Source organism: Oncorhynchus tshawytscha, linkage group LG07, assembly GCF_018296145.1.
Source record: "Oncorhynchus tshawytscha isolate Ot180627B linkage group LG07, Otsh_v2.0, whole genome shotgun sequence".
In the NCBI taxonomy this organism is placed as follows: domain Eukaryota; kingdom Metazoa; phylum Chordata; class Actinopteri; order Salmoniformes; family Salmonidae; genus Oncorhynchus; species Oncorhynchus tshawytscha.
In genome coordinates this window covers 23,751,557-23,774,565 of record NC_056435.1, presented here as the reverse complement: position 1 = coordinate 23,774,565, position 23,009 = coordinate 23,751,557, and the positions used below count along the sequence as shown (strand labels likewise).

General features: G+C 43.1%; 1 protein-coding gene across 2 annotated transcripts in view; it reads left to right on the top strand.

Moving 5' to 3' along the window:
- The window catches only part of LOC112254157 (mitogen-activated protein kinase 14A), a 45,821-nt gene extending 30,350 nt beyond the window's left edge, over positions 1 to 15,471 (top strand). Inside the window, exons 7-12 of one of the 2 annotated variants that reach the window (XM_024426439.2) lie at positions 7,277 to 7,391; positions 12,266 to 12,337; positions 13,229 to 13,308; positions 14,400 to 14,448; positions 14,569 to 14,742; positions 14,885 to 15,471. In XM_024426439.2, coding sequence (XP_024282207.1) covers positions 7,277 to 7,391; positions 12,266 to 12,337; positions 13,229 to 13,308; positions 14,400 to 14,448; positions 14,569 to 14,742; positions 14,885 to 14,952 — 558 coding nt within the window. In that variant the 3' untranslated portion in view covers positions 14,953 to 15,471. Of the gene's footprint in view, positions 1 to 7,276; positions 7,392 to 12,265; positions 12,338 to 13,228; positions 13,309 to 14,369; positions 14,449 to 14,568; positions 14,743 to 14,884 lie in introns of both variants that reach the window. The other variant, XM_024426438.2, reaches the window with a different exon arrangement.
- Positions 15,472 to 23,009: the final 7,538 nt, after the last annotated feature.

Below are 23,009 nucleotides of genomic sequence, written 5' to 3'. Positions count from 1 at the left end.
ATGGGTTTTTGTATGTGGTGTGTATGCATTGGGATTGTAGCTTAGTGGGGTGTTCTAGTTATGTCTATGGCTGTCTGAAGTGGTTCTCAATCAGAGGCAGGTGTTTATCGTTGTCTCTGATTGGGAACCATATTTAGGCAGCCATATTCTTTGAGTGTTTCGTGGGTGATTGTCCTTAGTGTCGTTGTTCCTGTCTTTGTTAGTTTTCACAAGTATAGGCTGTTTCGGTTTTCGTTACGTTCATTACGTTCTTTGTTTTTGTAGTGTTTGTATTGATTCGTTTTTTACGTTGGTTTATTAAACATGGATCGCAATCTACACGCCGCATTTTGGTCCGACTCTCCTTCACTACAAGAGAACCGTTACAGAATCACCAACCAAGGACCAAGCGGCGTGGTAAACAGAGGCAGCAGCAACAGCAGCAGCAGGAGAAGCGACAGGTGCAGCAGGAGCAGCAGCAGCAAAGGCAGCAGCAGGAGAAGCAACAGAGGCAGCAGCAGCAGCAGTGGGAGAGGCTGCACTATTTGGATAAATGGACTTGGGAGGAGATCCTTGACGGGAAAGGACCCTGGGCAGAGCCAGGGGAATATTGCCGCCACAAAGCCGAGCTGGAGGCAGCGAAAGCAGAGAGGCGGCATTATGAGGAGCTAGGGAGAGTGTGGCAGAGTCAGGAGTCAGACCTGAGCCAACTACCCCTGTTTACCGTAAGGAGCCATGGATGGAATTGGAGCTGTCGGCGAAGCTGAGTGCTGAGTCTGAGAGTGTTGAGGATGTATTGGACAGAGTAGAGAGAAAGCTGTTGGTTTGGCATAGTATGCACGGCATTCGCCCTGAGGAGCGTGTTAGCTGTCCGATGTCACCCGTGTCAGTTCCTCGTACTCAGCCTGAAACGTGTGTTGGAGTTCTGGGGGAATTGATGCCGGCTATACACACCAGGTCTCCAGTACACCTTCACAACCCGGTGTGTCCTGTTCCTTGCACTCACCCGGAGGTGCGTGGCCCGGTACCAATAGTGCCAGCTCTCCACACCAGGCTTCCTGTGCGTGTCCTCGGCCCAGTACCACCAGTGCCAGCACCACGCATCAGGCCTACAGTGCGCCCCGCCTGTTCAGCGCTGCCAGAGCCTTCCTCTCCAGCGTTACCGGAGCTTCCAGTCTTGGTCCTGCCCAGCGCCGCCAGTGCCGTCAGTCTGCCCAGCACCGCCAGTCTGCCCAGCGCCGCCAGTGCTGCCCAGCGCAGCCAGTCTGCCCAGCGCCTCCAGTGCCGCCAGTCTGCCCAGCACCGCAAATGCCGCCAGTCTGCCCAGCGCCGCAAGTGCCGCCAGTCTGCCCAGCGTAGCCAGTGCCGCCAGTCTGCCCAGTGCCGCCAGTCTGCCCAGTGCCGCCAGTCTGCCCAGCGCCGCCAGTCTGCCCAGCAGTCTGCCCAGCGCCGCCAGTCTGCCCAGTGCCGCCAGTCTGCCCAGCGCCGCAAATGCCGCCAGTCTGCCCAGCGCCGCAAGTGCTGCCAGTCTGCCCAGCGCCGCCAGTCTGCCCAGCGCAGCCAGTCTGCCCAGCGCCGCCAGTGCCGCCAGTCTGCCCAGTGCCGCCAGTCTGCCCAGCGCCGCAAATGCCGCCAGTCTGCCCAGCGCCACAAGTGCCGCCAGTCTGCCCAGCGCCGCCAGTCTGCCCAGCGCCGCCATTGCCGCCAGTCTGCCCAGCGCAGCCAGTCTGCCCAGCGCTGCCAGAGCCTTTCGCCTCTCCAGCGCTGCCGGAGTCTCCCGCCTATCTAGCACTGCCAGAGCCTTCCTCATCTCCAACGCTGTCGGAGTTTCCCGCTTGTTCAGCGCTGCAGGAGCCTTTCTCCTCTCCTGCGCTGCCGGAGTCTCCCGCCTGTTCATCGCTGCCAGAGCCTTCCTCCTCTACAGCGCTGCTGGAGTCTCCTGCCTGTTCAGCGCAGCCAGAGCTGCCAGCCTATATGAAGCAGCCAGATCTGCCAGTCTGCATGGAGCAGCCAGAGCTGTCAGTCTGCAAGGAGCTGTCAGTCTGCAAGGAGCTGCCAGTCTGCAAGGAGCTGCCAGTCTGCAAGGAGGTTTTTGTAGTGTTTGTATTGATTCGTGTTTTACGTTGGTTTATTAAACATGGATCGCAATCTACACGCCTCATTTTGGTCCGACTCTCCTTCACCACAAGAGAACCGTTACAGTAGGTGTGTCAACTTTTGACTGGTTATTTATATATATATATATATACAGTTGAAGTTGGAAGTTTACATGCACTTAGGTTGGAATCATTAAAACTCATTTTTCAACCACTCCACAAATTTCTTGTTAACAAACTATAGTTTTGGCAAGTTGGTTATGACATCTACTTTGTGCATGACACAAGTAATATTTCCAGCAATTGTTTACAGACAGATTATTTCAGTTATAATTCAATGTATCACAATTCCAGTGGGTCAGAAGTTTACATACACTAAGTTGACTGTGCCTTTAAACAGCTTGGAAAATTACAGAAAATGATGTCATGGCTTTAGACGCTTCTGTTAGTCTAATTGGCATAATTTAATTGGAGGTGTAATTGTGGATGTATTTCAAGGCCTACCTTCAAACTCAGTGCCTCTGCTTGACATCATGGGAAAATCAAAAGAAATCAGCCAATACCTCAGAAAATAAATTATAGACCCCCACAAGCCTGGTTCATCCTTGGGTGCAATATCCAAATGCCTGAAGGTACCACGTTCATTTGTACAAACAATAGTATGTAAGTATAAACACCATGGGACCACGCAGTCATCATACCACTGAGGAAGGAGATGCGTTCTGTCTCCTAGAGAGGAATGTACTTTGGTGTGAAAAGTGCAAATCAATCCCAGAACAACAGCAAAGGACCTTGTGAAGATGCTGGAGGAAACCGGTACAAAAGTATCTATATCCACAGTAAAACGAGTCCTATATAGACATAACCTGAAAGGCCGCTCTGCAAGTAAGAAACCACTGTTCCAAAACCGCCAGAAAAGCCAGACTACGGTTTGCAGCTGCCCATGGGGAAAAAGATCATACTTTTGGAGACACGTCTTCTGGTCTGATGAAACAAAAATAGAACTGTTTGGCCATAATGACCATCGTTATGTTTGGAGGAAAAAGGGGGAGGTTTGCAAGCTGAAGAACACCATCCCAACCGTAAAGCACGGGGGTTTCAGCATCATGTTGTGGGGGTGCTTTGCTGCAGGAGGGACTGGTGTACTTAACAAAATAGATGGCATCATGAGGTAGGAAAATTATGTGGATATATTGAAGGAACATCTCAAGACATTAGTCAGGAAGTTAAAGCTTGGTCGCAAATGGGTCTTCCAAATGGACAATGACCCCAAGCATACTTCCATAGTTGTGGCAAAATGGCATGAGGACAACAAAGTCAAGGTATTGGGGTGGCCATCACATAGCCCTGACCTCAATCATTTAGAAAATGTGTGGGTTTAACTGAAACTGAAAAAGCGTGTGTGAGCAAGGAGGCCTACAAACACGACTCAGTTACACCAGCTCTGTCAGGAGGAATGGGCCTTAATTCACCCAACTTATTGTGGGAAGCTTGTGGAAGGCTAACTGAAACATTTGACCCAAATTAAACAATTTAAAGGCAATGCTACCAAATAGTAATTGAGTGTATGTAAACTTCTGACCCACTGGGAATGTGATGAAAGAAAATAAAGCTGAAATAAATCATTCTCTCTACTATTATTCTGATATTTCACATTCTTAAAATAAAGTGGTGATATTAAATGACCTAACAAAGGGAATTTTTTACTAGGATTAATGTCAAGAATTGTGAAAAACTGAGTTTTAAATGTATTTGACTAAGGTGTATGTAAACTTCCGACTTCAACTGTATAGAACAGTGGGTTAACTGTCTTGCTCAGGGGCAGAACGACAGATGTTTACCTTGTCAGTTCGGGGATTCGATCCAGTAGCCTTTCAGTAACTGACCCAATGAAGCCACTCCTGCGTGTTCTTGGCTGTGTGCTTAGTGTTGTTGTCCTGTTGGAAGTTGAACCTTCGCCCCAGTCTGAGGTCCTGAGCGCTGTGGAGCAGGTTTTCATCAAAGATGCCTCTGTACTTTGCTCCCTTCATCTTTGCTTCAATCCTGACTAGTCTCCCAGTCCCTGCTTCTGAAAAACATCCCCACAGCATTTTAATGGCAAGCCTAAATAAGTTCAGGAGTAAAAATGTTCATATCTAGTCACATGCAATAATGGTGTTTAACATGATTTTTGAATGACTACCTCATCTCTGTACTAGAGGTCGACCGATTTATGATTTTTCAACTCCGATTATTATTGGAGGACCAGAAAAAGCTGATACTGATTAATCAGCCATTTTTATTTATATATATATTTGTAATAATGACAATCACAACAATACTGAATGAACAATGAAACTTATGTTTTAACTTAATATAATACATAAATAAAATCTATTTTGTCTCAAATAAATAATGAAACATGCTCAATTTGGTTTAAATAATGCAAAAACACAGTGTTGGAGAAGAAAGTAAAAGTGCAAATTTTGTGCCATGTATAAAAGCGTAACGTTTAAGTTGCTTGCTCAGAACATGAGAACATATGAAAGCTGGTGGTTCAATATTACCAGTTCTTCAATATTCCCAGTTAAGACATTTTAGGTTGTAGTTATTATAGGAATTATGACACGTTGACTATTTTTCTCGATACCATTTGTATTTCATATACCTTTTACTATTGGATGTTCTAATAGGCACTTTAGTATTGCCAGCCTAATCTCAGGAGTTGGCTTGAAGTCATAAACAGCACTGTGAAGCAAGCATTGCTAAGAGCTGCTGGCAAACGCAGTAAAATTTGAATGAATGCTTACGAGCCTGCAGCTGCCTACCACAGCTCAGTCAGACTGCTCTATCAAATCATAGACTTATTATAATATAATAAACAGAAATACGAGCCGTTGGTCATTAATATGGTCAAATCCAGAAACTTATCATTTTGAAAACAAAAGTTTATTCTTTCAGTGAAATATGGAAGCGTTCCGTATTTTATCGAACGGGTGACAACCCTAAGTCTAAATATTGCTGTTACATTGCACAACTTTCAATGTTATGTCATAATTATGTAAAATTCTGGCAAATGAGTTCGCAACGAGCCAGGCGACCCAAACTGTTGCATATACCCTGACTGCGTGCAATGAACGCAAGAGAAGTGACAAAATTTCCCTAGTTATTATTGCCTGCTAACAATTTATTTTTACTAAATATACAGGTTTAAAAATATATACTTCTGTGTATTGATTTTAAGAAAGGCATTGATGTTTATAGTTAGGTACATTCATGCAACGATTGTGCTTTTTTCACAAATGCGCTTTTGTCAATCATCCCCCGGCAATGTAGGCTGTGATTCGATGATAAATTGAATTGATTATATGCAACGCAGGACAAGCTAGTTAACCTAGTAATATCATCAGCCATGTGTAGTTTGTTTGTTTTTTTGATAAGATAAGTTTAATGCTAGCTAGCAACATACCTTGGCTCCTTTCTGCACTCGCGTAACAGTTTCCTCGTGGAATGCATTGTAATCGGCCTTAATCAGCGTCCAAAAATGCCGATTGCCATGCCGATTAATCGGTCGACCTCTACTCTATACCTCACATACCATTATCTGTAACGTCCCTCAGTCGAGCAGTGAATTTCCAACACAGATTCAACCACAAAGACCAGGGAGGTTTTCCAAGGTCTTTCAAAGAAGAGCACCTATTGGTTGATGGATAAAAATACATGCAAACATTGAGTACCCTTTTGAGCATGGTGAAGTCATTAATTACACTTTGGATGGTGTATACCCAGCCACTACAAAGTACAGTAGTCCTTCCTAACTCATATGCCAGAGAGGAAGGAAACCGCTCAGGGATTTCACCATGAGGCCAATGGTGACTTTAAAACAGTGAAGAGTTTAATGGCTATGATAGGAGAAAACTGAGGATAAATCAACAACATAGTTACTCCACAATATTAACCTAATTGGCCGAGTGAAAAGAAGGAACCCTGTACAGAATACAAATATTAAACAACATGCATCCTGTTTTGCAACAAGGTACTGAAGTAATAACAAAATAAATATGGTAAAGAAATTAAAATGTTGTCCTGAATGCAAACTGTTAGGGGCAAATCCAATACAACAAATTACTGAGTAACACAACATATTTTCAAGTGTGGTGGTGGCTGCATCATGTTATGCTTGTAATCATTAAGGACAGGGGAGTTTTCAGGATAGGAAAGAAACACAATTGAGCTAAGCAAATGCGAAATCCAGAGGAAACCTGGTTGTCTGCATTCGACCAGACACTGGGAGATGAATTCACCTTTCAGCAGGACAATAACCTAAAACCCAAGGCCAAATCTACACTGGAGTTTCTTACCAATAAGACATTGAATATTCCTGAGTGGCTGTTAGATTTTCAAGCTGATTTAAGTCAAAACTGTATGTCAAGACCTGAAAATGGTTGTCTAGCCATTATCACCAACCAATTTAACAGAGCTTGAAGCAAATGTTGCATAAGCCAGGTGTGGAAAGCTCATAGAGACTTACCCAGAAAGACTCACAGCTGTAATCTCTACCAAAAGTGCTTCTACAAAGTATTGACTCGGGTGTGAATACAAAACAAACAACAACAATAAATACATGTTTTCACTATGTCATTATGGGGTATTGTGTGAAGATTCAGCCTCTAACACAACAAAATGTGGAATAAGCCAACTGGTATGAACACTTTTTCTAAAGGCACTGTAAATACCAGAGGTGGGACGAAGTCACTATTATTCGAGTCACAAGCAAGGTCCGAGTCCCAAGTATACCTGGTTGAGTCTCAGGTCAAGGCCAAGCCATGCATTTATAAGAGCAAGTTGAGTCATAACTTTTATTACTTGACTTGAAAAAAAAACGTATCTATACATGCAATGTGTTGTTCCCTGTGTATTTATACCTGTGTTCTCTGTTTGTCTGTTGCCAATTCAAGTCGAGTCCCGAGTCTTTAGGCTCCAAGTTCAAGTCAAGTCATTTTATTTTCTATCAAGTTAAGTCTTGAAGTTATGAAATTTGTAACTCAAATTCCAGGTCCAGGTCACTCGAGTCTGACTTGAGTTACAAATTATGAATTACAAAAAGTCTGTGACTTGAGTCCACACCTTTTGATACACACAACCATCTCTCTTTCTCTCTCTTGCACACACATGCATACACACACACTCACTTTTGCCCTCTCTCTCTTTCTACCCGTCAGATCCTGGACTTTGGTTTGGCGAGACACACTGATGATGAGATGACGGGTTACGTAGCAACCAGGTGGTACCGCGCCCCAGAGATCATGCTTAACTGGATGCACTACAACATGACAGGTAATATTATACTGTAATAGAGTGCATTCAGAATGTATTCAGACCCCTTCATTTTTTCCCACATTTTGTTACATTACAGCCTTATTCTAAAATAGATCAAACAAAAAAATGTTCCTCATCAATCTACACACAATACCCCATAATGACAGTGAAAACTGGTTTTTAGAATTTTTTATATATATATATTTTTGAATGTACATAAGTATTCTGACCCTTTGCTATGAGGCTCAGGTGCATCCTGTTTCCACTGATCATCCTTGAGAGGTTTCTACAACTTGATTGTCAATTGATTGGACAGGATTTGGAAAGGCGCACACACCTGTCTATATAAGGTTCCACAGTTGGCAGTGCATGGCAGAGCAAAAACCAATCCATGAGGTCGAAGGAATTGTCCGTAGAGCTCCGAGACAGGATTGTGTCGAGGCACATGTGGTGAAGGTAGGAAACAACATCTCCACTTCGCTGACCCTCAACACTGGGGCCCACAAGGGTGCGTGCTCAGCCCCCTCCTGCACTCCCTGTTCACCCACGATTGCGTGGCCATGCACGCCTCCTACTCAATCATCAAGTTTGCAGATGACACAACAGTAGTGGGCTTGATTACCAAGAACGACGAGACAGCCTACAGGGAGGAGGTGAGGGCACTCAGAGTGTGGTGTCAGGAAAACAACCTCTCACTCAATGTCAACAAAACAAAGGAGATTATTGTGGACTTCAGGAAACCGCAGAGTGAGCACCCCCCTATCCACATCGAAGGGTCAGCAGTTGAGAAGGTGTAAAGTTAAGTTCCTCGGCGTACACATCACAGACAAACTGAAATGGTCCACCCATACAGACAGTGTGGCGAAGAAGGCATAACAGCGCCAACCTCAGGAATGCTGAAGAAATTTGGCTTGTTACCCAAAACCCTTACAAACACTTACAGATGCACAATCGAGAGCATCTTGTCTGACTGTATCACAGCCTGGTACGGCAACTGCACCGCCCTCAACCGCAAGGCTTTCCAGAGGGTGGTGCGGTCTGCACAACGCATCACCGGGGGAAAACTACCTGCCCTCCATGACTCCTACAGCACCCAATGTCACAGGAAGGCCAAAAAGATCATCAAGGACATCAACCACCCGAGCCACTGCCTGTTCACACCGCTACCATCCAGAAGGTGAGGTCAGGACGGGTGCACCGAAGCTGGGACTGAGAGAAAGAAGCTGTTTTTCAATCTCAAGACCATCAGACTGCTAAACAGCCATCACTAACTCAGAGAGGCTGCAGCCTACATTGAGACCCAGTCACTCGCCACTTTAATAAATGGATCACTAGTCACTTTAAACAATGCCACTTTAAATAATACCACTTTAATAATGTTTACATATCTTACATCACTCATATCATATGTATATACTGTATTTTATACCATCTATTGCAACTTGCCTATGCCGCTCAGCATAGCTCATCCAGTAATTTATCTGTACATATTCTCATTCACTCCTTTTTAGATCTGTGTATATTAGGTTGTTGTTGGGGAATTGTTAGATTACTTGTTAGATATTACTGCACTGTCGGAACTAGAAGCACAAGCATTTCACTACACTCGCATTAACATCTGCTAACCATTTGTATGTGACCAATAAAAGTTGATTTGATTTGGGAAGGGTACCAAAAAGTTTCTGCAGCATTGAACTTTCCCAAGAACACCGTCACCTCCATCATTCTTAAGTTTGGAACCACCAAGAATCTTTCTAGAGCCGGCCAAACTGAGCAATTGGGGGAGAAGGGCCAAGTTCAGGGAGGTGACCAAGAACCCAATGGTCACTCTGACCAGAGCTCCAGAGTTCCCCTGTGGAGACTGTTGTCCTTATGGAAGTTTTTATTTTATTTCACCTTTTATTTAACCAGGTAGGCAAGTTGAGAACAAGTTCTCATTTACAACTGTGACCTGGCCAAGATAAAGCAAAGCAGTGCGGCACAAACAACAGGGAATAAACAAATGTACAGTCAATAACACAATAGAAAAAGTCTATATACAGTGTGTGCAAATGGCGTAAGGAGGTAAGGCAATAAATAGACCATAGTAGCGAAGTAATTACAATTTAGCAAATTATCACTGGAGTGATAGATGTGCAGATGATGATGTGAAAGTAGAAATACTGGGGTGCAAAAGAGCAAAAAAAGTACAATATGGGGATGAGGTAGTTGGATGGGCTATTTACAGATGGGCTGTGTACAGCAGCAGCGATCGGTTCGCTGCTCAGATAGCTGATGCTTAAAGTTAGTGAGGGAGATATGTCTCCAACTTCAGCGATTTTTGCAATTTGTTCCAGTCATTGGCAGCAGAGAACTGGAAGGAAAGGCGGCCAAAGGAGGTGTTGGCTTTGGGGATGACCAGTGAGATATACCTGCTGGAGCGTGTGCTACGGTTGGGTGTTGTTATGGTGACCAGTGAGCTGAGATGAGGCAGAGCTTTACCTAGAAAAGTCTTATAGATGACCTGGAGCCAGGGGGTCTGGCGACGAATATGCAGCGAGCGCCAGCCGACTAGAGCATACAGGTCGCAGTCGTGGGTGGCATATGGGGCTTTGGTGACAAAACGGATGGCACTGTGATCGACTGCATCCAATTTGCCTGAGTATAGTGTTGGAGGCTATTTTGTAAATGAAATCGCCAAAGTCGAGGATGGGTAGGGTAGTAGGTTTTATGAGGGTATGTTTGGCAGGGTGAGTGAAGGAGTCTTTGTTGCAAAATAGGAAGCCGATTCTAGATTTAATTTTGGATTGAAGATGTTCAATATGAGTCTGGAAGGAGAGTTTACAGTCTAGCCAGACACCTAGGTATTTGTAGTTGTCCACATGTTCTAAGCCAGAACCGTCCAGAGTAGTGATGCGGGTGCGGGCAGCGATCGGTTGAAGAGCCTGCATTTAGTTTTACTAGCGTTTAAGAGCAGTTGGAGGCCACAGAAGGAGTGTTGTATGGCATTGAAGCTCGATTGGAGGTTTGTTAACACAGTGTCCAAAGAAGGGCCAGGTGTATACAACAGAATGGTGTCGTCTGCATAGAGGTGGATCAAGGAATCACCCGCATCAAGAGTGACGTTGTTGATATATACAGAGAAAAGAGTTGGCCCAAGAATTGAACCCTGTGGTACCCCCCCATAGAGACGGCCAGAGGTCCAGACAACAGGCTCTCCGATTTGACACACTGAACTCTGTCTGAGAAGTAGTTGGTGAACCAGGCGAGGCAGTCATTTGAGAAACCAAGGCTATTGAGTCTGCCGATAAGAATACAGTGATTGACAGAGTCGAAAGCCTTGGCCAGGTCGATGAAGACGGCCACACAGTACTGTCTTTTATCAATGGTGGTTATGATACCGTTTAGTACCTTGAGCGTGGTTGAGGTGCACCCGTGACCAGCTCGGAAACCAGATTGCACAGTGGAGAAAGTACGGTGGGATTCGAAATGGTCGGAGATCTGTTTGGCTTTCGAAGACTTTAGAAAGGCAGGGCAGGATGGATATAGGTCTAACAGTTTGGGTCTGGAGTGTCACCCCCTTTTGAAGAGGGGGATGACCGCCGTAGCTTTCCAATCTTTAGGGATCTCGGACGATACGAAAGAGAGGTTGAACAGACTGCTAATAGGGTTAGCAAACATGGCAGCGGATCATTTTAGAAAGAGAGGGTCCAGATTGTCTAGCCCAGCTGACTTGTACGGGTCCAGCTTTTGCAGTTCTTTCAGAACATCTGCTATCTGGATTTGGGTGAAGGAGAAGCTGAGGAGGCTTGGGCAAGTAGCTGCGGGGCTGTTTGTTGGGACAGCCAGGAGGAAAGCATGGCCAGCCGTAGAGAAATGCTTATTGAAATTCTCGATTATCGTGGATTTATCAGTGGTGAGTGTTTCCTAGCCTCAGTGCAGTGGTCAGCTGGGAGGAGGTGCTCTTATTCTCCATGGACTTTAGTGTCCCAAAACTTTTTACTACAGGATGCAAATTTATGTTTGAAAAAGCTAGTTGAAGTTTCTCCCATCACTGCAGCACTCCACTAATCAGGCCTTTATGGTAGAGTGGCCAGACAAATACCAAGATTGAACTCTTTGGCCCTAATGCCAAGCGTCACGTCTAGAGGAAACCTAGCACCATCCCTACGGTGAAGCATGGTGGTGGCAGCATCATGCTTTGGGGATGTTTTTCAATGGTAGGGACTGGGAGACTAGTGAGGATCAGGGGAAAGATGAACAGAGCAAAGTACAGAGAGATCCTTGATTAAAACCTGCTCCAGAGTGCTCTGGATCTCTGACTGGGGCGAAGGATCACCTTCCACAACGACAACAACCCTAAGCACACAACCAAGACAATGCAGAAGTGGATTTTGAGAGGATCTGCAGAGAAGAATGGGAGAAACTCCTCAAATACAGGTGTGCCAAGCTTGTAGCGTCATACCCAAGAAGACTCAAGGCTGTAATCGCTGCCAAAGGTGCTTCAACTCAGTAGAGTAAAGTGTCTGAAAACTTATGTAAATGTGATATCTCAGTTTTTTATTTTTAATAAATTTGCCAACATTTCTAAAAAACTGTTATTGCTTTGTCATTATGGGGTAGTGTTTGAGAAATGAACTTTTTTAATCCATTTTAGAATAAGACTGTAATGTAACAAAATGTTGAAAAAGTGAAGCGGTCTGAATACTTTCTGAATCCACTGTATATTACACTATCTCTGCAATATGACAGGTATGACCTATAAGTAATATACGGTATATTCTATAGGCCAGGTTTAATTGTATTTTTTACACCCCAAAAAATAATTTTGCAGGTGTAAATGGTTATACCAAATTATTTTACGGATATGTGTTTCTAGCTGAACACTAACAGTGTTGTTTTTGTTGTTGTAGTTGACATCTGGTCGGTGGGCTGCATAATGGCGGAGCTGCTAACCGGAAGGACGTTATTCCCCGGCACCGACCGTATCCTTTCACTGTTGTTACGGTGACATAGAAAAGTGTAGCACTTGTTGTCATGGCCCAATTCCATATTGACCCCTATCCCCTACACCCAGTTGAAGTGTGCACTTAGCTAAATAACTAACTACATGCATGGGCAAACTAGGTAGTATATGTCTGAGGTTCTCATAGAAGTATCCCTCCTCCTACTTCTCCCTCCATCTTTCCCTCCTACTTTTCCCTACCCTCCCATCCCTTCTTTCTCACCCTCCTTCCATCCCATTCCTCAGTTTTCCCTTGATGTTGGTATGGTATAGACATTGGTCAGTTGAAGCTTATAATGCTCCTCATGGGAACCCTGGAACCTGAGCTCTTGATGAAAAATCTCCTGAGTCTGTGAGTGTTCCGTCGTGTTCCACCATGTTCTGTTCCAATCCGTCCTCGCCCGTCTGCCTGCCTGCGTTTGGGTTGTGCTTCTGCGTTTCTATAACAGCCTCCTTAGTGAGATGCTACTACTACTATACTCTCTTCCTGTCCTTCCATTTATATAGCCACTGTAACTCAACACCACTTCCTGTGTACTTACAGCTACATGGGCTGCTGTTTCAGAAGCCAAGAGAACCTTGACCTAGTTGTCATTGAGTAGAGCTGCCCCCTTGAGCCCTCTCGTCTTGAGATGCTCTGTTCTTCTGTCACTCGTTCCTCTGCTGGCTTTGTTCTAAAAGCATGTTGTTGTGTGTCTATGCAATAATACCTCATACAGCATGTCAACTTTTACCCTTCCCTCTCATCCACCTTATCTTCTCCCCATGAAACAAAATTATTCAATATTTAGTTTAGGGACACTTTGACATCCCTGTGACCCTCTCACGTGTGACAGTATGACCTATGACCCTTGACCCTGGGCTGCTGTAGATATTAACCAGCTGCAGCAGATCATGAGGCTGACAGGTACACCCCCGGCCTCTGTCATTAGCCGGATGCCCAGCCACGAGGTGAGACGCTATGAAATGTCCTTCCCAGGGTCGCCCAAATTATAAATGCAACAAGTACTGATATTGTATTATATAATAGCACTCACAGTTTTCCAGGAAAACAAATGTAGACATTTATGGTCATTGACTCATATTTTAGATACTATTTATACAGAAAATGCATATAAAACCGTATGAACTGTATTTATGATTGTATGACAATATTTTCGTTCAAGTTCTATTACACAGTTTCTGATATCACATGTCTTACTTTATTTTCCTGCATAAGTAAAATCAGGATAATGTCTATACTGCCATCCTTTCCGATTAGATTGGTTTGGATTTCTCCCTGACCATTATGGCTACCCCATCCTGGAATTTTGAGGGTTTATGACATAGCCCCTCTAGTAATTTAATAGGATCTCTATGATGCCCCCAGTCTTTTGTTAGGCCCTACAGAGCTCTTCCAACCCTCCCCTACTCTCTGCACCCGATTGTTTTTTGTCTGACATGCATCTCTGACGTAATCTAACCACTTCCCAGAGTGCCTTGCAATCCCTAATTCCTGACTGCTTTTTATGGCCTTGCCCCTCTGATCTGGAGTGTTCTGATGGTATATGATGTGTTTTGTCGTTGTGTACAGTGGTTCTCTTCCAAACTACAGACTGCTGCATTCTTCATAACCCTTTAGATGTGCTCTATGGGATTCCTATCTTGAGATCTGGGGCCATTTCTCAAGCGTCTCAGAGTAGGCGTGCTGATCTAGGATCAGGTTCCCCCTGACCATGTAATCCTATTCAATGTGATGTAAAAGGCTAAACTGATCATAAATTGGCACTCCTACACTGAGCCGCTTGATACATAAGTCCACAGAGCACGTAACTGAGTCTCCTATTGGCATCAATGCGGGATTTACACATTCTGATCTCAAGTTAGGATTCGAGCCCTAAGTGTACAGAAATAATCTGTCTTCACTGCCGAAATGGGGTATCGCTTGATTTCAGAAGCAGTTCAAGTGTTGTAGTCACCTGTGTGTTCCCCGTCCAATGTGTGTTGAACCGTTCTGTGTATCTCTCGAACAGGCCAGAAACTACATTAATTCCCTTCCCCAGATGCCCAAGAGGAACTTTGCTGATGTGTTCATTGGCGCTAACCCACTAGGTAATAATGGCTAGTCTACTAGGTAATAATGGGGTAGTCTGTCTAGTGTCTCACAAACACACACATTCACACTGTCTTAACAGACACTCTGTTTACAATCTCTCTCTCTCCCCCTTCCAGCGGTGGATCTGTTAGAGAAGATGTTGGTTCTGGACACTGATCAGCGGATCACAGCGTCAGAGGCCCTGGCCCACTCCTACTTCTCCCAGTACCACGACCCAGGCGATGAACCAGAGTCTGAGCCATACGACCAGAGCTTTGAGAGCCGTGAGCTGGAGATAGAGGAGTGGAAAAGTATGTGATGGGGGAGAGAGGGAAATGGCTCCGTGTGTGGAGGGAGGATGATAAAATCATTTAGGTTTAACATAACATGGTACTCACACTAAACTAGGTAGATGTCTACTCCGGCCACTTCTGATCTCTCTCTTTCTCTCAGGGTTGACCTATGAGGAGGTTTGCAGCTTCGAGCCCCTGCCATTCGACGGAGACGAGATGGAGTCCTGAGGGAACTAGGGTGATGTCATTGATAATCTTGCTGCCTTCTCCTTCTCTTATGGAATTGTGTTGAGGAGGAAGTGGCATGTAGACATTGAACTCGGACCAGTTATGCGTTTCCTCCCCTAATGGTTTAGGTTAGGATCTGGGAGTAGGTTGAGCTTATCTTAGATAAGAATTTAGAGGCAACTTCCTCCCAGAGTACACAACCTTGTGTGAGGACTATCAACTCTCCGGACTATTTAACAAACAGACAAATGGGAAACCACGACATTCAAGTGTCTGTCGTCGTTCATTTCTGGGGTCATTCTCGGGTTAGAGATCAAGGGTTAAAGGTGACCGACCCCACCCTCCCGCTTGCTGTATTATATTATATTGTCTATGTTTTGGTCTCTGGGCCGAACTGGGGAAATGACTTTGTAATATTGTATCTACTGTTTGTGTGTTTAGAATATCTGTTAAGTTAGCTTCAGATTTTCACATGATTTGCTAAAAAGTATCTTATTTAATAAATTCCTGGAAATGGTGCTCAGTTCAATATGGCAAAAACAATCAACCACATTATTTAATTTAACAAACCACTGGTACCTTCAAACAGTTATTTATGATTTTAGGTTGGTAGTGTATAGCCAGATGTTATTTTACCTCCTTTTGGATCGAATTCAGTAGGAAACCCAACAGTGTAAATCACCTCTGCCCTTCTCTGACAAAAGTTCTGTCTCCACAGTCAAACTGTACTCTGTTGTTATGCCTGCCAGTGTTTTACATATGTAAATAAGGCTGCACTCTTGTAAATAAATGGTACTATGCATACAGTAATACTGCCGAGAAGTCGCTATTATAATCGAGCACATAGCCCCACCCACCCTTCTCTCACTGATTAGAACACTGGCCCTAGTAACAGGAACCGTTTAGGAATGACTGGCAGGTTCATGCCCAATCAGGTGGATTTTTCTTAGAATGGTGTGTCCCTTATGAGAATGACGATACAACCGTTTGATGTCCATATTTTCTCTCTAATTCAATCACACAGAAGGGCTGGGGAGTTTTGTATTTGCTTATCCTACCCCTTTTAACTTATTTAATCTCTTTTTTTTCTACCCATCTCTGTGTTTCTTTTTCATTCCATCATTGTATCATTGCCTCCTCGAACACTTGTTACGCTGTCCTGTCCTCTGTTCTGTGTGTAGTCTATTAGAAGCGAGGGGAGGGATCTTATGTCACTGTCACAAAAGGATATTTGTTAAATCAAATCAAATTTTATTTGTCACATACACATGGTTAGCAGATGTTAATGCGAGTGTAGCGAAATGCTTGTGCTTCTAGTTCCGACAATGCAGTAATAACCAACGAGTAATCTAACCTAACAATTCCACAACTACTACTTTATACACACAAGTGTAAGGGGATAAAGAATATGTACATAAAGATATATGAATGAGTGATGGTACAGAACGACATAGGCAAGATGCAGTGGATGGTATCGAGTACAGTATATACATATGAGATGAGTAATGTAGGGTATGTAAACAAGGTGGCATAGTTTAAAGTGGCTAGTGATGCATGAATTACATAAAGATGCAGTAGATGATATAGAGTACAGTATATACATATGAGATGAGTAATGTAGGGTATGTAAACATATTATATTAAGTGGCATTGTTTAAAGGGCTATTGTTACATTTTTACAGTAATTTCCATCAATTTCCATTATTAAAGTGGCTGGAGTTGAGTCAGTATGTTGGCAGCAGCCACTTAATGTTAGTGGTGGCTGTTTAACAGTCTGATGGCCTTGAGATAGAAGCTGTTTTTCAGTCTCGGTCCCTGCTTTGATGCACCTGTACTGACCTCGCCTTCTGGATGGTAAGCAGGGTGAACAGGCAGTGGCTCGGGTGGTTGTTGTCCTTGATGATCTTTTTGACCTTCCTGTGACATCGGGTGATGTAGGTATCCTGGAGGACAGGCAGTTTTCCCCCAGTGATGCGTTGTGCAGACCTCACTTCCCTCTGGAGAGCCCTGCAGTTGTGGGCGGTGCCGTAACGGTACCAGGCGGTGATACAGCCTGAAAGGATGCTCTCAATTGTGCATCTGTAAAAGTATGTGAGGGTTTTAGGTGACAAGCCAAATGTCCTTGTAGACCCATAACTCCATCCTGTACATTTAATATGGACTGAAGCTGTCTGGTGAGGCTTGCTATGAGCACCAGCTGCCTGATAATGTTTTGCAGCTTTTTGGCACATCAGCTGCTTACTCATTTAAGTCAGCTCCCTCAGTTGCTGAACCTGCTCTAGAGAGCCTTGACCAAAATGACAATGACCCACTCTTTCTGTGAGCCAGCACAGCCTGTGTGTGTGTGTGGAGGGCGGTCTGGGAAATGAACCTGAACATTCTGTAATGTTCACAACCACATATACTTTGAACTTGCGAGAAGTGGGAGATGCGGTGAAGAAACACTGGCATATTTTATCATCGGACCCAGCTTTGCCGGCTGAATTTAAAAATCCACCCCTTATTTGTGTATAGGAGAGGTCACAATTTACGCGATAAATTGGTTCATGCCAACTGCATGCCAACTGCCAGTCACAAAAGAAAATCAGCCAGGCTCTTTTACGCCCTCTTCCAAATGGTAGCTATAGATGCAGAGGATGTGCACAGTGTAACAATATGATGAAGTGTGAATATTTCTGACACCCACATACTTGAAAATGGTTCCAAATAAATTACATTATTATGGGTTCCACCACCCATGTTATTTACATTATTAAATGTCCATGTGGGCTGTGCTATGTCGGGAAAACCTCTCGTTCAATCAAACAGAGAATCAGTGAACATAAAAGTTCAATCAGGAGAAACGACAAGGATTATCCAGTCGCAGTACATTTTAAAGCATGACATTTCTACCTTTTTTTAGATTTTGTGGCATAGAGAAAGTTAAGATATCAGACAGGGGAGGTGACATTAATAATACTCTGAGAAAAAGAGAATGTTTTGGGATTTTCACCCTCCAGACATTATTTCCTCAAGGTCTTAATGATGAAATGCCTATGTTGTGAATTTGAACATGAATTATGCCCCTATTTAAGATTACTTTGATGTTTATCATACGATGTACCCAATGATTTTTTTAAAAACTTGCTCGGTAGGTCTATGTCCTCATTGTGGTTTTACAGACGTGTTTAAAACGTCTTATTTACACACTTTATTTGAATATTTATGAAATGCATATTGTTATATTTGGTAGCACTTACTTATTTTCCTTTGCCTCCAACCCCCTGCGATGCATGTGGGGCTAGGTCTAACCCCCTGCGGATGTGGGTGGGGCTAGGTCTAAATAAAGGTGCTAATTTGAAAAAAAAACTCACAAAAGCTCTGACGAAGGCCGTGAGGCTGATACGTACGCTTATTAAAGATCAGTGATACTATCAAGAGCAGTGTGTGGTTTCCTTGTTCCTTCATCTTGTGTCAGTAATTGGACGTTGTTCTTAGGGGGGGTTAGTTACCCCACGTTACCCTGCTTGTTGCATTTACTTATCCTATCATGAAGTGATTTCAACCAGTGTATGGCTGTGGATTGACTGCATTGTTTGAATGGAATGTTGATGTATTGGCAGTTAATAAAGAATAATATGGAATATAAAACTGTCTGAATGGTTGCTAAAAAACATACAGTGCAGATGAATTTTTAAAATTCATTATTTTACACAATATCTTATCACAGCACTGGCAAACTATGGTTGACTCCCTGACCAAAATGGCTGACCATTATAGTATTACATTTTTTAATTCTATGGTGCCGAAGAGGTGGATTTGGTGCATGCACGCTTGGTCAAAAACAATATATACAGGTGAAGTCGGAAGTTTACATATACTTTAGCCAAATACTGTACATTTAAACGTTTTTCACAATTCCTGACATTTAATCCTAGCAAAGAAATTCCCTGTCTTAGGTCAATTAGGATCACCACTTTATGCTAAGAATGTGAAATGTCAGAATAATAGTAGAGAGTGATTTATTTCAGCTTTAATTTCTTTCATCACATGCCCAGTGGGTCAGAAGTTTACATACACTCAATTAGTATTTGGTAGCATTGCCTTTAAATTGTTTAACTTGGGCAAACATTTCGGGTAGCTTTCCACAAACTTCCCACAATAAGTTGGGTGAATATTGGCCCATTCCTCCTAACAGAGCTGGTGTAACTGAGTCGGGTTTGTTGGCCTCCTTGCTCGCACACGCAATTTCAGTTCTGCCCATTGTCTAAGGGATTGAGGTCAGGGCTTTGTGATGGCCACTCCAATACCTTGATATTGTTGTCCTTAAGCCATTTTGCCACAACTTTGGAGTATGCTTTGGGTCATTGTCCATTTGGAAGACGCATTTGCGACCAAGCTTTAACTTCCTGACTGATGTCTTAAGATGTTGCTTCAATATATCCACATAATTGTCCTCCCTCATGATGCCATCTATTTTGTGAAGTGGCTTCTTCCTTGCTGAGTGGCCTTTCAGGTTATGTCAATGTAGGACTCGTTTTACTGTGGATATAGATACTTTTGTGCCCGTTTCCTCCTCTTTGCACACTCTTGGCATTCTCTTAACCAGCTTCATGAGGTAGCCACCTGGAATGCATTTCAATTAACAGGTGTACCTTGTTAAAAGTTAATTTGTGGAATTTCTTTCCTTCTTAATGCGTTTCAGCCAATCAGTTGTGTTGTGACAAGGTAAGGGTGGTATACAGAAGATAGCCATATTATGGCAAGAACAGTTCAAATAAGAAAAGCGAAATGACAGTCCATCATTACTTTAAAAACTTCTTCAGGATTGGTGGGTCCCCTGCGGGACGGTTGAGCTAATGTAAGCTAATACAATTAGGTTGTAAGAAACAAGAACATTTCCCAGGACATAGACATATCTGATATTGGCGGAAAACTTAAATTATTGTTAATCTAACAGCACTGTCCAATTTACAGTAGCTATTACAGCGAAAGAATACCATGCTATTGTTTGAGGAGAGTGCATAGTTTTGAACCTGAAAAAGTTATTAATAAACAAATTAGGCACATTTGGTCAGTCTTGATACAACATTTTGGATCAGTCTGAAACTTTGCACACACACTTCTGCCATCTAGCCGACAACATCTAAATTGCAACTGGGCTGGAATAATATATTACGGCCTTTCTCATGCATTTCAAAGATGATGGTACAAAAACAATACAAAAAAAAGGTTGTTTTTGTCTTTTTATTATCTTTCACTAGATCTAATATGTTATATTCTCCTACATTCCTTTCACATTTCCACAAACTTCAAAATGTTTCCTTTCAAATGGTACCAAGGAAATGTGTATCCTTGCTTCAGGGCCTGAACTACAGGCAGTTAGATTTGGGTATGACATTTTAGGCGAAAATTGAAAAAAAGGGCCCAATCCTTAAACCCATTTAGGTATAAAAGAAGGTGAAGCATGCGTTGGGGAAAGAGTGACCAGGAGTGGGCTTGTTCTAGTTAATTGTGTTTCTGAAGAGCAGAAGAAAGCATTGGGAATCACAATAATTGCAAATTCCAAAGTGTCATGCTTTGAACTGCAGAATAGCAGTCATCGACTGGGTGTCGATGGATGTTGAGATTGAATACTTCAAGAGAATCCAAGGTGTGGTTGGTGGCCTTCGCCTAAACTGAATAGTGAATAGAAAAAAGGAAGAAAGTCTGTCAGTTCTTTTGTTTTTTGATTAAGAGCACATCCCTAGAGTGCATCCCTATGCATGTAAAGCTAGCTTATGTAAAGTACTTAGCAAGAGCATTTGTCCACTAAACACTACAATGCAAAAACTGTGAAGGATTTGCCCATGTTGCAAATGTTTGCAAACGGAGGGAGCATATTGAAGATCGTAGTTAGTATGAATATTTTAATCCAAAACGTCTTATTTTTGGGGGGATATTTTATTACCTTGCACAGTATGTGACGGCAATACACCTTATAGGTTTTAGTCTGCCAATAAACCTTAAAGAGGTTAAAGAAGGATTTGGGAAGGTGGCGGGAACGGCTGTTCTGTTCGAAACTGATGCTGGGTCGGGTGAAGATGAGATTGAAAATGATTGGGCTACAGTCGTGAAAAAGAAAGGAATCAAAAGAAGCAAGGTGGTGATGGAAAGATTTTGTTTACAGTCAGAGTGAGGGTGTGAGGGTTTTAGATCCTCAGAAACCCACCTTTCTGTATCCCTGTCCCAATATTCATCTTCTCCTGACTTTGCTTTCATCTCATAATCGTCCTGCTCACCTTGGAAACATGTATTCTCCGGGCGCCGACATTTTGAGAGCATGAGCAGAGGCACGACCTCTCTCCCTTCTGTCTTTCTCCTCCACACTCGTCAATCATTACTGTAAAAAAATATATATATATATGTAAAAACGGTCGGCCATCCTATTAATCTATTTCTGTTATCTAGCCCTGTGTTTCTGCCTACTGTTCTGGAATGTGAATTCATTACACTTTGTAACATAAAAAGGGAAGGGATGGAGAAAAGGGAAGACAAAACAACCATTAAAAATGTCACCACTATTCCACTGGTCCTATCTGATCCTACACCAGTCCGGCGGCCTGGGAGGACAGGACACGATCGTTCAGCACACCCTGTAACTATTCTGCAGTAAAATCCCGTACACCCAAGTACTTATCTACAGCTGACACCACAACAAATCAATTTTTTCTGATTTTTACGCTCCAGTTCTACGGTACAGTTGAGAACCATTGTAGGAAAAACCGACATCATACGAAATATAAAAATAGACACTCCTTCAGTCACATTGCCATTCAAATCACATCCCTACACAGACTCGGGGGATTGTGAGGGCGGAACGTCCTTTGACAGGATTTCTTGCAATGCCCCGGCTGTAAACTCACTGAGTCCCAAAAAGCGTACTGCTGACCAGTAATTCAAATGTTCTCTGATTTCTTATTTGTTTGTGCTGTGCAGTTTGTGACCATTAAAATAAATGCTACAAAGTCCACCTTTTTCACCTGTAACATATTAGAATCCCTTGATTACCGAGAAACATTCACTTGTGCAGTCCCAAATACCATTGTGTCTTCAATGCCACTCGCTCCTTCCACTCTTCTCACCACCTCCAAATAGGAGACATGTTGGACAGCCCTTAAACTGTGGTGTTGAGTGTTCAACACCACAGTTGGAGCATATAACCTCAGCTGGCATACGATATTCTTCCCATCTGCATACACTTGATACATGCCCAAATACTTTGAATTCATAACACTGGAGGGGCTTGTGCACAAGAGCTCTTACAGGGTATCTCACAAAGTTCAGCTTTACATGAGAAGGGAGAGACTCATAAAAAAAAACAATCATACATTGCATTCGGATAGAATTCAGACCCCTTTACTTTTTCCACATTTTGTTCCGTTACAGTTCTATATTTCTTTCGTCATCAATCTACACACAATACACCATAATGAAAAAGCGAAAACAGGTTTAATTATTTGTAAAAAATATATATATATATATATATATAAAAAATTTAAAAACAGAAATGCCTTATTTACATAAGTATTCAGACCCTTTGCTATGAAACTCGAAATTGAGCTTAGGTTTATCCTGTTTCCAATGATAATCCTTGAGATTTTTCTACAACTTGATTGGAGTCCACCTGTGGTAAATTATATTGTTTGGACATGATTTGGAAAGGCACACACCTGTCTATATAAGGTCCCACAGTTGACAGTGCATATCAGAGCAAAAACCAAGCCATGAGGTCAAAGGTATTGTCCGTAGAGCTCCCAGACAGGATTGTGTCGAGGCACAGATCTGGGGAAGTGTACCAAAACACTTCTGCAGAATTTAAGCTCCCAAAGAACACAGCGGCATCCATCATTCTCAAAATGTAAGAAGTTTAGAACCACCAAGACTCTTCCTAGAGCTGGCCACCCGGCTAAACTGAGCAATCAGGGGAGAAGGGCCTTGATCAGGGGGGTGACCAAGAACCCGAAGGTCACTCTGACAGAGCTCCAGAGTTCCTCCGTGGAGATGGGAGACCCTTCCAGAAGGACAACCATCTCTGC